Raw genomic sequence first — 15,215 nt, 5'->3', positions numbered from 1 at the left:
AAAGTGAGGCCACACAGGTGCAGAGATGTTGACCTTTACAGAGATTCCTGATGCCCACGTCTAAGGTGAAGCTGTGCCTTGCTCAAGCCACACTGCTTGGAGTATTGAAGCAATTTGTGGAACAGCAGTAAGCAGCATAGCACTTCTATCCTGGAGAAAATAAGCTGCTTCCAATAAACACTAATAAATCAATATCACCCTCCAGTTGAAGTTTTAAATAGAAGAACCAAGACAGCAACACAACAGTAATGTAAGAATGACATCTCCTGCTCTCCCTCACCCAGTAAACTTGTGCTTGGCTACATCGTCGGAGCTGTGCACTGGGTCCTTGTGGATTCTTTTCTTGCTTCTGCCACTGGCCTGGTTGAGGCTTTGATGTTTAAAGACTATTCTCCCTTTACTTCTTTTTCTATTCCCTTGCTCCAGTCAGAAGAGTTGTACTATAGTTTTGGAGTAAGGTGTTTCTTGCAGTCCTATATCGTATGGACCTAAATCCTCTTGCAGATCTATCCTCAAGGTACCTCTGCACTTGGCAGGCCAAGGTTAGTAGTCCTGTCCATCCCACCACACTCTTATTGGTCAATTAAGCTAAATGATAGAGTTTTCTTTTTTCCAATTCTTATAAAAGTTATTTATTTTCCTGTCAAGGAAGTTTAAAATGTGTCAGTTTGTCTAGTGTCAGTGTATCTGAATTATTCTCCTGAAGAATCTATTTCTCCTTTTTCTGCCCAGATTAATACAGAAGCTCACAGTTCTTTTTACCCACAGAGTGAAGATTACATAAAAAGTCCCACTTTCACTCCCACCACTGGCCGTCATGAACATGGACTTTTCAATTTATATCATGCAATGGATGGAGCCAGTCATTTGCATGTTTTAGTTGTCAAGGAGTATGAAATGGCCATATATAAGAAGTATTGGCCCAACCACATCATGCTCGTTCTTCCAAGCATTTTCAACAGTGCAGGAGTAGGTAAGTGTAACAAGAGGTTCTAAAAAATGTGGACACACAACTTGGGTCCTTAGGTGTTGTTACTTGACAGTGCAACGTAGACCCACAGCTTGCAGCTAGGATGTCTGATCTGGTGATCTGTATTCCCTCTGAAGACAATGTGTCACAGCTGAAGATACACTTCTCTTCATCCAGGACACCTAGAACAAGCTCAATGAGTTGCACCCTAAAAACACTTAATTCTTCTATTGTCTTTGAAAGAAGCTGAGGGTGTTAAAGCTCAGATGGAGTTTCACAATTTCCACAATTTTACTTGTGAAAATAAGTTGCGTGCTATTTGCATGGGCAGTGATGCTCTGGTTGGTCACATCCCTCAGGAAGGTTCTGCTAATATAACATCTGTGAAATATTCAACCCTTTTCTTGTGCTGCTGGAACACCTTATATACAGCAGTAGTGACAAACATTTAAAGTAGATCATCAGGGACAATTTCCAGTGTCATTCACTGGAAAGCTGGTCAGTCAACATCTCTAACTCTTTGCACTAAGAGATGCTAATGAACACAAATATTGTCTTGTGAAAGAATTTGTCACTAAATCCTTAAGACACTAGAAAATCTTTACCACAGAAGTCAGGCCTCATTTTTCATCCTTGCCAATGTGGTTCTTTAAGTCACTTGCTTGGCAAGTTGGCTGTGGGTGGTGGTGGGGTTAAAATCTTCAAAGTGATTTATACCCTTGTCTGTGCAGAAATATTCACTTCAAATGGCTTCTTCTTCAAAAAGCAAACAGTTTCTGCCCCTATTTTTATTCTGGTGGTTTATGTCCATGGTTTCAGGTGCTGCACACTTCCTGATTAAAGAGTTGTCATATCATAACCTGGAGCTTGAACGGAATCGGCAGGAAGAGCTGGGGATAAAACCCCAGGATATTTGGCCTTTCATTGTCATTTCAGATGACTCCTGTGTTATGTGGAATGCAGTAGAAGTTGATTGTTCAGGAGACAGGAAAAGGTAAAATGTGTAATATATGCTTTTTCATCTCATCCCTCTTAACCTTTCTCTGCATGTAATTTTGTTTGCTACACTACAACTTCTACCCTGTACAAGCAGAGAATTATATTTGCTCAAGGAGAGTACTTTCCTAGGTATCTGTCTTTGCATAACATGTAGTGTCCTGTCCCCTGAGGATTTACGTGCCCTCAGCCGTTGCTGTTCAAGCCAGAGTTACTTGGACTGCAGATTTCAGACCCTTTACACACTCCCTGACACACTGGACAACATGGACATTCACATGTCCATTTTTCACCAGATTTTTCTAGGGAAGATAAATAAAGCTAAGCTAAGTTCTGTGCAAGTTGTGCAAGTGATTTCCTTTGGCTCTTTTGTCAGTCTCAGTCTGTGCGTCTCCTTTATGAGTTCCCCAAATCCCTGAACTAGCATTTTTGTTTTCATTGCTTTAGAATATTGTTTGTGCTAGATATTTTTATCTATTCCATAAACAGATTATGCAGAATTTATAGCAAACGTTCAGAGAGAATGACACTTGATGAAAACTGAGATTTATGGACTCTAGGGGTGGGCTAGAAGGATCTTAATACTTTGTGCTTAAGTTATGGCACAAGTCAGCAACTCTCCAAGATTCATTGGAATATTATCTAGGTAACTTTAAAAGTTCACATATCTGAGTGAATATTTTGAGAGATGTAGACTAAATTACAGATCTGTCATACCAGTCCCCACCACATAAGCACTAGTTAATTTTAACTATAGTGAGAGACAAAAAAATACAATCAAGTAAGAAAACACTGAAGTTATCTATCTGAAAGTCGTAACAACTTCCAACTGTTAAGAATTGCTCCTCAGCAGAAAGAGATTCTGAATGTTCTCTATATATTTTAAAATTAACACATTTTCATAATTATTGTAGTGACTATACATGGACTGAAAGGAATGTTTCCCTGAAGCAAATTCTGCAACACATTGAAGCAACTCCCAATGTCACTCATTATGCCCTAATTGGAATGAGGAAATGGTCCAGTAAAACAAACAGTGCTGAAATCAAGGAACCATTCTCCTGCTGCCATGTGCATGACTTCATTATGCTGAATGTGGATCTGACACAGAATGTACAGTACAATCAGAACAGGTAAGTGAATCAGTAGCACTTTTCAGCAGAGGTGATGAATCAAATAAAGGGTTTTTTACTAAAACAAAGCTTAAACAAAGCTCTTGTTTTTTTTAGGGAAGTTGTGAATGGAATACAGACAGTTTTTGTTTTCTTACTGGTGATTCAAATCCTTCCCAGGCTGCCAGAAGTTGGAAAAAGACATTAATTTCTATAGTTCCAAATAAAATAGTGATAACAAAGTGACAGGATAGACATAGACAGCAGTGTACTCTGCAGTATTGGTCTACTCCAAGTGGCCTTTGGTAAATAATGTACTTCCTTTCTTGTCTGCCTAACTGCTCTCCCTTCCAAAGGTTACAGGGATATATGCATGAATGGTGCATAACCAAATCTCATTCAGATATATATATATCTGAAAAGGGCATTTTACCCTTAGTACCACAACAGTGCAGCATACCACATGTGTGCTCATCAGGACAATCAGAAAAGAATAAATAAGTCTTGTTCACATTGGTGGTTGTTTCTCACATTCAGCTATCTCAGAAATCCCACTTTTTCTGTTATCGTGCCACTTAGGATATATCAGATTTTAATTTTCTCATGCACAGCATTACCACAGTTGACAGAACTGTATTCACTAGGTTCATAGTCTCACAGAATTTCACTGGTCTGTGTGAAATAAACTATGGGTTTCCTCCCATTTCTGAGGGACATGCATTTATAACAACAGAATGAAGTGTATATATATCACTAGAGGTGGGATTCACTTGTCTAAAACTGGTCTTTCAGTGCCTTAGAATATGGAAGACATCCATATGGGGCTGGCAGGTATGGCATGAAATGTGTGGTTTTCTGCAAGCTGTGTGGGATAGCCCAGGTAATTAAAATGGCTCTAAGTTGCACTTGGGTAACAGAAAGTCAGTCACTGTGCTTTTCAGAAGAACTCTGCTAACTCAGGAAGATATCTTTTGAGGCCCAAGCTTACTTATAACTGCAGGGAAGCATTCTGCATTCATTATGCTCTGAATAAACAGATGTTCTATATTTCTATTGACACCAGCCTGACATCTTAAAAGAACAAATTTGCCCCTGTGCATCTCCTAGTAGAGAACTGTGCTCCCAGGCTGCCTAAGTGTGTTACCTTATGAAGCATTACGTATGAAGGGCAAATGGAGACAATGACAATAAAGCAAAATTATATGAGTACAAGCAACAATGTTAAAATGTCAGGAATGCCACATCACACAGCCCATTTCCTGCCTCTGTCTTTGAACCACAGGAGGCTCAGGTTAATCCTGTGTGGGTACTGCTGACTGTGAAGTATTGTATGGCATTCCAAGCCTGGGCAAGAAAAAAGGTACATTTTAAAACCCAGAGGCAGTGGCAGTCAGGGATATCAAATAACCATATAGATATTGCTAAGATCAAAGAAAAAACTTTAAAAACTTATAATTGAATGCCATGTTTCTCACTGGTGTTGACTGTTGCACTGGTTGCTCAGTTAGCTTAAATTCAAGCCCTGGATGTCAATCCAATGGTTCTGTACATCATCTTGTTTCCTTTGTAAGAAATATATTCAAATTGAAGAACTGATCCTGAATTTTTCAGAGATCAGAGTATTTGAATTTAGTCAGCTTTAGGAGTTTACCTTTTATTCTGTTCCCTCATATTTTTAAATGGGTCAAATTTAGCTGAGGGATGTTTGCCCTCTGCTTAATCTTTTCCTGTGTCTCAGCAGTTCTCTTGTATAAAGACTACCTACCTTCAAATAGTTTTCGTTTCTAAAATACAATTACATTAGTTCTGTAGAGGAACATTGAAAAAATTGCTAGCTATTCATATTCTGAGGGGAAAATGAGTAGTCAGATACTTCTATGAATTTGATAAATTAAATGTAAGGCTTGATCCCTTTCCTTGGAAGTCAAAGGAATTAATCTCCTTGACTGTATTTGGGGTAGTAATGTATGTAACAATTCCTTATGACTCCATTATTGTAGTAAAAAGGCAAAAAATGTTTTAACTCCTGGGTATTTTCCTTAGCAATTTACTGCCTTTCCATTTTATGCTTTTGATCCTTTCCCTCCCTAAGTGCTTTCCTCCCTCATTCTGGTCTTCTCAAACTGATGCTAGCCTAGTTTATTACTAGAAAACTGAATCCCCTTTCCCTGACTGATAGGCACTGGTGGAGGGTCAGTATATTTGATATCTGTCCTTTCTATGGTGCTGATCAAAGGCTCTGAGTGCTTGTATTTGTCAGTGTGTGATGAGAAACATTCCTCTGACCTGCTGTGATTTTTTCTTTCCAGATTTACATGTGATGATGTTGACTTCAACTTGCGTGTCCACAGTGCTGGGCTCCTCATCTGTCGGTTCAACCACTTCAGTGTCATGAAAAAGCAAATTGCAGTTGGAGGACAACGATCCTTCCACATAAAGTCTAAGGTGGGCACTGAGACCTCTGTTGCACTGTTGTTAAAATTCTGTTTTCCTTTCTTGTCTTTTTTTAACTAGGAGACCTGAGGTATTTTGGTGCATCATCTGTTGCCAGTAATGGGGTATGTCTGCCACGTGGGGCTTTTTTCAGTATTTTTTTTCTGAAAACCACAATATTCTTGTCATAAATAGAATTTTCTTTAATAGTTTTCCTTCAAAACTTTGAAAAACACATAAAGTGTCTCTTTGCAATCCAAGTAACCATTCACTATGTGGATTTTATCTACAGCTATAGAATCATTCAACTTTATGTGACTTCATAGGTAGGAGTACTTTGAGTTCAAAGAAGAAACCTCAAAGACTGTAAACACAAATATAATTTTATGAAACTGAAACTGAAACTGTTTTGGTGGCAGACATTTTTTGCTGAATAGCTTTTTTTCTTATGTAAAAGTTAGATTTGTAGGGTAGAGATGTATTTCATACAAACCAGAATTCACAACATGTACAGTTTGATGGATTAAGATTGATCTGTACAAGAAATATTTTTTCTCCACAGGTGTCTGACAATCCAGTTTCCATCTCCCCTGCTCAGTACATTTGTGCTCCTGACAGCAAGCACACCTTCTTGGCAGCACCTGCTCAGTTGCTCCTTGAGAAGTATCTCCAGTACCACAGCCATCGCTTCTTCCCTCTCTCACTGAAGAACTACAGCCATCCAGTGCTGTCTGTGGACTGTTACCTTAACTTAGGACCACAGGTACTGAACAAAACAATCTCCAAGTAGCTCTAGAAATGTGTAGGCTCTGTTTTGGATGGGTTATTGATGTATTGCTTTGAAGAATGAGGCACATTCCTATAACGTTAAAATCGAATTCTTAGTCCCATGGAGACATTGTCAGAGGCTTGAACTAAAGTATGTGGAGAGAAATCCCAGTATTGTCCTAAATACTAATATAGTCTGTGAAGTGCTTTCTCAATCTGCTATAATTTGGCTCTTCCTACAGAAAATTTCTTCCACAAGAGGGTTTTACAAATACTAGATAACCCTTAGAAAGCACTTCAAATATACAGATGTTTTAGTTCACTTCAGACTGATAAGCTGAGGCAGAGAATCAAATATTAAACAACCAGTGGGAATGGGAGACACTGAAATAGGTCTCAGGAGCTGTTGGCTCTCTCTGATGAGTCTGGATCTAAAGCCAAGGTCGTAATTCAACTCAAATACGTCAATAGAAATTTGTACTAGGGTAGTGTGGTTCAGGAGAGAGGGACTGTTTTTATCTCTTCACTGAATACCAAATGAAATTCAGTCTTTCTGGATTTACTGAACTTCTCTTCCAAAGAGCTGTGTAATAACCTTCCCATGTATGCTGCTCCCACAACATTTTGAGTTCTTAGGCTTTTGTTTCCACCATCTTTGGAAAAACAAGCTTTGTGGGAGGGCATTGTACTGTTACTGTCCTCATCCATTGCATCCTTGTGCTCTAACCCATTCAGCACATGAAATTATTTCACTTTCATTTGGAATTGCTGCCTGAACTGTAATATGATACAACAGGATTGAAGGAATATGGAATAGGCATACTGGTACAGAGTCTTAGTTGCTGAGGTTCAGCCTTCCTTCTCCACTCAATCATGCTGATCCATGCCAGATAAGGATGTATCCCAGCTAAGTAGTACAGTGGCACTTTTGAAACTAAGCCATGTGTGGAAGATACCCTTAATCTGAATTTATAAATCCTGAAAGAGTGCTGTAAATATTCCTGTTCCTAGTAGATTTCAGGAGTAGCCATAAAAACAAACTAGGCAAGAGGAAACCTCATAAATTCATGTATATGAATAACTCTACTGACTTGAGTAATCCTTGAGTAATCATAGTGTAAATGAAATTTGGAATTTCTAGGGGTTCTTTTCATGTCTGACTGTAGAGTTATTGTATTTACTCACAACAGCATTATGGCTGTGGGGAGCTATTGTTACTGCAGCTTTCAGACTCTATCACATTAATAATAATAATAATAATAATAACAACAACAACAACAACAACAATAATAATAATTGTGCTTATGTATATTGTTAATAAGTAGTGTATGTTTTGGAAGGAACTATAAAGCTCACAATATTTGGAGTTGGAAAGAAAATCTGAATTTGAATCAAGTGCAGATACCGGAAGATTCATATGGAACCTCTAAAGATGTTAATGTTTTTCCACTCTCTCCCAATCAGATTGCAGTTTGCTATGTGAGTTCTCGGCCTCATTCTCTGAATATCAGTTCCTCTGGTTTGACATTCAGTGGTCTCCTGCTGTACCTCTGTGACTCCTTTGTTGTGGCTAGCTTCTTGAAGAAGTTTCATTTTCTTAAAGGTGAGCTGCAATAATTTTATTACAAAGAATTAGGTGGCATGGTCTCTGAGAATGTGGGGAAAATCTATTTTATCTGTGTTTTAAATCTATTCTATTTATTTAATATATATGCATTTATACATATATGCATGTATTCATATTTTTCTTTATATGTCCCAGCTTTGATGCTTGATCATGCTGGCTCTGCACTGTAGTAAACTGGTATATAGCAGTGCTATAAGTTCTGCAGATTTCTAAGTGGGAAGGAATGTTGGATCCATATCATCATGCCTAGAGTATGTGCACAACTCCTTACTCTGTTTGAAAACTGAGTATTGAAGATTTATGCATGAAGCATTTACCTACTGTGATCTTACAGCTTTGTAAAATTTTGATGGAAAATAGGTGACTGACAAGCATCTGTCAAAATCTATTTCCTATTTTTAGAAATAGAAACTGGCTCATTTATGATTTATTCCTGACACCCAGTTTCTCCAGGCAAACCTTACGATGCTGTGCAGCAGTGGACACAACTAACTTCCACTTGTGCTGCAGACAGTTCCATTGCAAACTTCCTTTGGATCCTCCTGCTGCTATCTTAGGCATTTGGTGCTCTGGGGCTTTGTTTCTCTCAGCTATGACTGTCACTGGGAGAAGAGCACTGTGGTTAGTACCTCTTGAGACTGACAGAGTTGTTACAAACTGCTGTGTTCTTCGTTGCAGCTAAAACAGAGGCTACCAGTCAGTCTCATTTTGCCAGTCAATAAACCATAAACCAGTCAATTTTTATATCATGTAGCATAAAGTATGTTTGCTTTGGGATTTCTCCATCTCCCCTGGCAGTCTGCTTGATTTTCTAATCCGTCACATAAGAATTAAGCATCATGTGACTCTCTGTCTTGTTTCTTTTTATTATATTCACTGGATTTTTTTTTGTCTTGGGCATTACCACTTACCTCACCATTTCTCATTTAGATTACTGTATGCTGGTGAGGTAATTATTTTCTCTTAAAGGAGAACTTTTCTCAGCAGCCATGAAGCCATGCATGCAAGTTAAAGTGGTTATCAGCATGCCAGATGGGACAGTTGGCATTGGTTACTGAAGTATCATTTTTTTAGTTTGGCATTCTGGGTTTGCTTCTGTCTGTAGCCACATAGACCAGATTCTTTCTTGCTAGGACATGAATTTACAAATCCAAAAGCCACTAAAATTTGTGATTAGTTTTAAAGACATGTTTAGACCATTTCTGGGCAGCAAAGCACAAAGAGCTTAGTCAGCCATCACAGTGATTGCCATGTGGGTTTTGCTGAGTGAGGGTTTCACGCAACAAAGGTAATGATCAGGAGGGCTACAATAGGAATGGATGAAGGGGTTTTATCTGGTTTGTGTCAGGACTCTTAGACCTCCTTAGACCTGCCAGTTTTACCTTTCCTACCCTAAGGATCATGGAAAGTGCTTCTAGTCCTGTTTACTAGGTGATTATGAGGTACCTCAAGTTACACAAGAAGATCCTGACAAATAGGTAGCTGAACATAGCTCTCCTCAAGTCCTACCTGAGCGGTTTAACTTTCTCCCAATCCCATTTGTAACTCCTGATGTGAAAGGAGTGGAGTTCTCCATGCAGGGTGGTGGGAGGTGGGTGATCTCAGAACAAAGGGGATATTCACATGAGTTTCTTTTGAACTGTTTGCCCAGGTGCCACGCTGTGTGTGATTTGCCAGGATCGCAATTCTCTCCGCCAGACTGTTGTCCGGCTGGAGCTGGAAGATGAGTGGCAGTTCCGCCTGCGGGATGAGTTCCAGACTGCCAATGCCAAAGAGGACAGACCACTTTTCTTCCTGACTGGACGACATATTTAATTGAAAAGAGACACATTTCCTGAATGACACAAGACACTAATTGCCACCATCTCATGAAATTACTTTTGAGAGACTCTGCTTTCTGAACAGAAACAGGACTGTTTTCTGTTGTTTATTAGAATGATATCTAATCAGACAGCTTAAGATCATATTTACAAACACTGAAGTGACTTTTCTAATTTAATGTTCTGGTGGAAGTCATCCCTAATTCTTGATAGAGACACAGAGACTTAGATGGTGGAAAGCATTTCATAGCAGAAGAGAGGTCAATGAGTGCACTTCTTCTGTGACAAAGAAGACCACATGCAAGTTCATAAAGAAAAGGGTTAGGAATCTTTTTGCACATTCCAGAAATAGGAAATGTAAATTTAGGAGCAGGTTCTGGTTTACAAGTCCTATTTATCAAACAGTCAGCATAGGGCAACAGGAGTTGGTACAGTTCAGTAGTATACTGCTTCTGATTGATCCAGATAGGCTTTTTACATGAAGATTTGTAAAGTATATTTCTTTAACAGCAGGAACTCAGTTGAAGCTTTAATTTTTGGAATAAGTGTCACACTGGATAGTTTTACCGTGCAGGACTGTTGGAGTAGAAGACTAACTATATGTCTGGTTTTATTAGTATAAGGAAGAGAGTTAACAAGGTAGATGTTAAAATGAGATCTGGACATTTAAACCTGAAACTGATATTAACTTGAATAACTGAAGAGATCAAATTGTGATACTGACCTGCAAGTGATTTATTTCTAGAACAGTGATGTTTTGTGACTAAATTGTAGACTGGCTGTAGACTTCAAGCTGAGGCAAGTGCACTCAGGAAAGCCTATGAAATGGTTCTAAAACACTCCCAATACACTTTCTGGGGATATTTTCTTGCCAAGGTGCTTCAAAGGAGTGAGAAAATGGAGATTACAATGCTGAGAAATTCAGGTGAAAATCTAAACCCATGTTTTTGAACAGCACCGGGCATTGTGGTATTTCGTGCGCTGTAGATGTTAAATCAGTGGTCACTGTCCTTGTCTTGGTGTTTGGGAATGCTGTCTAAGCTGCAACTTCCTGTTTGTCTTTATGGAATCAGTGTTAATGTCACTCAGTCAAGGTGTAGGAAGGATGAGTATAGACATTGTCAGAGGATATCTAATATTTGGGCAGGCCTTTCTTGCTGGATACACCAATGAGGGGATCATTGGCTTTATACTGATAAAATGCCATTGGGTGGCTGAATCTGTAACAGTACTGGCCTTGAAATGCAGGCATCTGCATGACTGTGCCAAAGAGCTAATTTAGGTTAATTTACAGAGGAAATGTAAGTTCTGTAAGTTGTGAATTCTGTAAGAGATGTGGATCGCTATCTACAAGGAAACTGCTGGCAATCAGTGTGCTTCTATATTTCATTGTGTTTCAGAGTGAGAATTCACTTTAAGTTTTGTGAAGGAAGGTGAGCATTGGCTTATGTAAATAGTATTACTGTTCAGTTTTCATCAGTTGATTAGTTAATTTAAACTTTTTTTAAGGAAGTGTGACGTTTATGTCTTTATAAATAAAGTTCATGCTTCATGGACATCTGTCTTGGTTATGTACTGGACCAATAAGTACACACACTTTTGTAGTGGAAAAAAACAGAGGAAAAGCACTGGCTGAATGGAGTTAATATAATTAAGGAATGACCTGAACTGATCAAGAGAAAATACAGTTCTTCTTAATGGCCTACATCATAACACAGCCTCAAAAGTATAAGGATTTTTGAAAGAACTCAGATTGAAAGACAGTGAGTTGAAATTTCTTTTCCTGTAACCAGGAAAATATTTAAACAACTTACACCAAGTGTCCATTAACTTTTTTCTGTTTTAGGTCTGATATTTGCTTTGTCAGTCTCTAGACATCCATTTTCTCCAAGAAACAAAAAAACCCTAAAATACAAAATAATAATAAAAAAAAATCACATTCTTTCTTAACATTCTTTTCTGCCACAAAGTTTCCAAAACTTTGACAAAATACAGCTGACAGTCACCTGAAGCCATCATACTCCTGAGTGTTGTTTCATGTTAACCTTTTTCTCCATACGTTATCCTGTATATCTGATAGGAGTCCCAGGGCCTGGCCTCAGCAGACCTGTGTCTATTGTGTGACCAAGTGCAATCATTCTCCATCATGGACTATATTTATGAGCAATTGTATCTGATGAAAGTTTCATGCACAGCCCATTGCCTTGGAGAGCACACCCTGTAATAAGACCAGATATGCCCTTACTCTGACCAAAATGCAGGTAATTCCTGTCATGCTGTTGGAGCATCTGTGCACCCACATGGTAGAAAAACACAGCATTTTGCCCACAGGAGGCCAAAAAATGATGGTGGATGACTCAGGGAGAGATGGCCTCCAGAGCCCCATCCAAAAATTTCCTTATCCCTGACCTAGTTTACAAGCTAAGCCCCCCCAAAGTGTAAGGCTTTCATGGAGAGGGCAATGTACGTTTTGTGTCCAGCTGGGACTCTGAGATGATGAAGTAATACAGATAAATAATAATGATAAATTATTGTTTGGGTGGGACTGGCATCCTGTGCTGCAACCCTTGCTGCTATAGTTCTTTACCATATGTGCATGTGTGGGGCTGGGAACCCAGGTCCCAGGTCCACACTTCTCTTGTCTTTCTTTTGTGAGAAGGAATCACTGGCTTTCAGTCCCAGTGACCTTTGTGAGAAAACTTGGCCCATGCCCATTATGCACACAAATCTTTTAAGCATTTCCTTTCTGGTTTTGGATGTGGCAAGAAAGCAGAACTCTGCATTCTGTGGATTCACTTGACAATGTGATAGCAAACAAACTTTTTATAGCCTCTGCCTTCTTCTCTAGCACCTTCCATGCTTTCTGATTTAGTCATCCACTATTATCACCTGCAGATAGTATTATTAGCATGTTCTGAATTGTCAGTCAGAGGGAGAAGTAGTTTATGATTCAGCTTCTGTAAAAGACAGAGTCCAAATATAGAGAAGGTTATTGGAAAGCTGACATTATTTTCCTTCTTACCATCCTCTCTTCTCTGTTAAAGAGCTCTTCACAAGCACTTAAGCACTAATATCTGGTATCTAATCACTGGAGGACGTAAGGGATTTCATCCCTCCCTAACAAGTGCCTCCTGTTGTGGTGACAGGGAATGTACAGATCTCAGCTCCCACTCTGCATCTAAAAGCAGTTGCTAAACATTGCTTATGAGGGGGTTGCTTTTCAAAGGCTGTATCTGTGACACTCTGTGGTGGAAGGTATCACTCACACAAAAAGGAAGGTACAACAAACCCAAAGGATGGGTTAAGGGGACAGTTCTACAGGGTAGAAATTGAAGAGCAAGTGAAATGAGGACTGTGAATTGATCCAGCAGCATGGAAGAAGTTGGGGGGCAAGTAGAACTCCTGGCTGCAGTTGGAAGTGTTTGCAGGGGCACAAGGACCCTGGGCAGGGACTATGTGCAGTGCGAAAGAATCTGGATTTCCATGGAAGTTGGAATTCATGTGGCTGTCATGAGCACCCAACCCAACAGGACCCAGCTGTCTGCCACGGGCTGCTGCTCTGGTCTGGCTGTGAGGGTGAGTGAGGATTGTCAGCCATCCCTCCTTGCTGGGGTCCATCCCCCAGCCACAACCCAGTGCCTGTGCCAGAAATGACTGTGCCAGAGCTGTTTCTCAGGGTGGTAAAGCACTGCAATTACCATAAAGCCCAACCTCTGCTGGCATCCCTCTGCCATGCGTGGCTTGCCCAGAGAGCAGAGCCCTGCACCCTGCTGGGCCCCATGGCACAGCCTCTCACCACACCACACCCAGCTGCCATGCTGCCTTTCCACCCTCCTGCCACAGTCCTCCTCTCCCACACCATCCCCTCAGCAGCCAGTCCTAATAATTCATCAGCTACCACTGAAATATTGTGGATACTCTGGTGTGAAAAAAAAAAATAAATCCATATTCTTCCCTTTTTCCAACTTCCTTAAGGGTACAGCTCTTCAGTGAAAAGTAAAACTAGTCCCAACCATCCTCTGCCTGGTGATTCTCTTCTGTCACTTATCCTTGCTCCAATCTACACCTGAATAAATACTCAGTGTTTCTGGTAGTTTGCAAATGCTTTTAGAACATTTCCAGTCCTGTTTTGACAGCTCCCAAAATAACCATTGATGATTGTGGAGGACACAACTCTGGCAGTTCTGAGGCAATAGTCCAAATGCTGACATTGTCCACTGCTGACATATTTGGCTAGGAAGTGGTGGGGTGTCAGATATAACAGTGAGACTCCTGTGCTGTGAGAAGAAGGCATTGGGAATCAACTGCCATGATTTTAAGAAAGACCTCATAAAGCAGCTTCATACATAAATGTGGTTTTGATTAAAATCCTCAAGGAAACAGAAATTTTTGATTTAGATTTACATAGGAATATAAACTGAAGGAAATTTCTCCACACTTGTTACATGACCAATGTATTGATTATGCACTTGAAGTATTATGAATATTATATATATATAAGAGTATTATTCTGTCAGTGTGAGCTGTTGTGCTGTGGAAAATGATGACTTGGCATCATTAACAATAATTAAGCAGTATTCTTTATACTTAGAGACAACAGGACTGACAGGAAAGTGGGCTTTTACTTGTTGCTACCTATCAGAATAATTAACAGCTAGGAGGACAGATATTGGCTCAGAGGTTATTGCAGTAATCACAGGGCTGATTCTGCATCATAAGATACGCTTTCATAAATGGGCTTTTGCAAACACATAGAACCTTTTCTTTTATGTGGATGGTATGATTTCTCTCTACTAGGCCTTAAATTATTCTTGTAAATACTGTTTATTTATCAACCATAAATCTCAAAGTTTGGCACCTGTGGTGGGGCAGCTGGCAGCCCTGTATACCCTTCTTAAGTCCCCCACTGGAATCATGTTTGGTCTGAATTTGTAGCATCTTGAATTTTACCTCTGCAGGAGATGTAAAAAGGGAGAGCTATGACTCAGTATTTCTGTTAGGTAGATTTTCTTTCTGCTTTCTTAGTATAGCTTTCTTAATATACATGATGCTATAAATTTACATAGGTGTTTATGAGATAAAAGCCTTTACAGAAAGAAAATAGAGAGAGAGAAGCTCCATAAGATTTGTCCATGGAAACTACTGTAAGGTGAAAAGCAACTAGTTTAGGAGAGTGATGCTGTTCCAGTAAGTAGAGTTGTGATTGTATTTAAAAATATCTTAAATTACTCTTTAGGTTGAAAAATTGTTCTATTAAAAAATAAGATGACAGTTATCAGTTCAGCAAAAGAAAGTTCACATAGAGGCTATCATGAACTAATATTTCTATATTTAAATATTCTATTCATTATTCTATTAAAAATAAGATTACTGTTATCAGATCAGCAAAAGAAAGTTCACATAGAGGCTACCATGAGCTAATATTTCTATTTTTAAATATTCTGGAGTGATTACAATTTTTTTTTCTTCTCATGATACAGCACTTGCAA

The 15,215-nt window shown here is 39.3% G+C and overlaps 1 protein-coding gene across 3 annotated transcripts in view; it reads left to right on the top strand.

Annotated features, from left to right (window-relative positions):
- GREB1 (growth regulating estrogen receptor binding 1) overlaps positions 1-11,282 on the top strand; it is an 87,581-nt gene extending 76,299 nt beyond the window's left edge. For all 3 annotated transcript variants that reach the window (XM_071440717.1, XM_071440699.1, XM_071440708.1), the window contains exons 27-33: positions 769-973; positions 1,790-1,964; positions 2,881-3,099; positions 5,388-5,523; positions 6,074-6,274; positions 7,744-7,882; positions 9,558-11,282. In XM_071440717.1, the coding sequence (XP_071296818.1) occupies positions 769-973; positions 1,790-1,964; positions 2,881-3,099; positions 5,388-5,523; positions 6,074-6,274; positions 7,744-7,882; positions 9,558-9,721 (1,239 nt within the window). In that variant the 3' untranslated portion in view covers positions 9,722-11,282. The remainder of the gene's footprint in view (positions 1-768; positions 974-1,789; positions 1,965-2,880; positions 3,100-5,387; positions 5,524-6,073; positions 6,275-7,743; positions 7,883-9,557) is intronic.
- Positions 11,283-15,215: the final 3,933 nt, after the last annotated feature.

Source organism: Agelaius tricolor, unplaced genomic scaffold (genome assembly GCF_023055355.1).
Source record: "Agelaius tricolor isolate 1412-34295 unplaced genomic scaffold, bAgeTri1.0.p SCAF_1, whole genome shotgun sequence".
In the NCBI taxonomy this organism is placed as follows: Eukaryota; Metazoa; Chordata; class Aves; order Passeriformes; family Icteridae; genus Agelaius; species Agelaius tricolor.
Note: the sequence above shows the minus strand (reverse complement) of the source record. Positions and strands in the feature narration are given on the sequence as shown.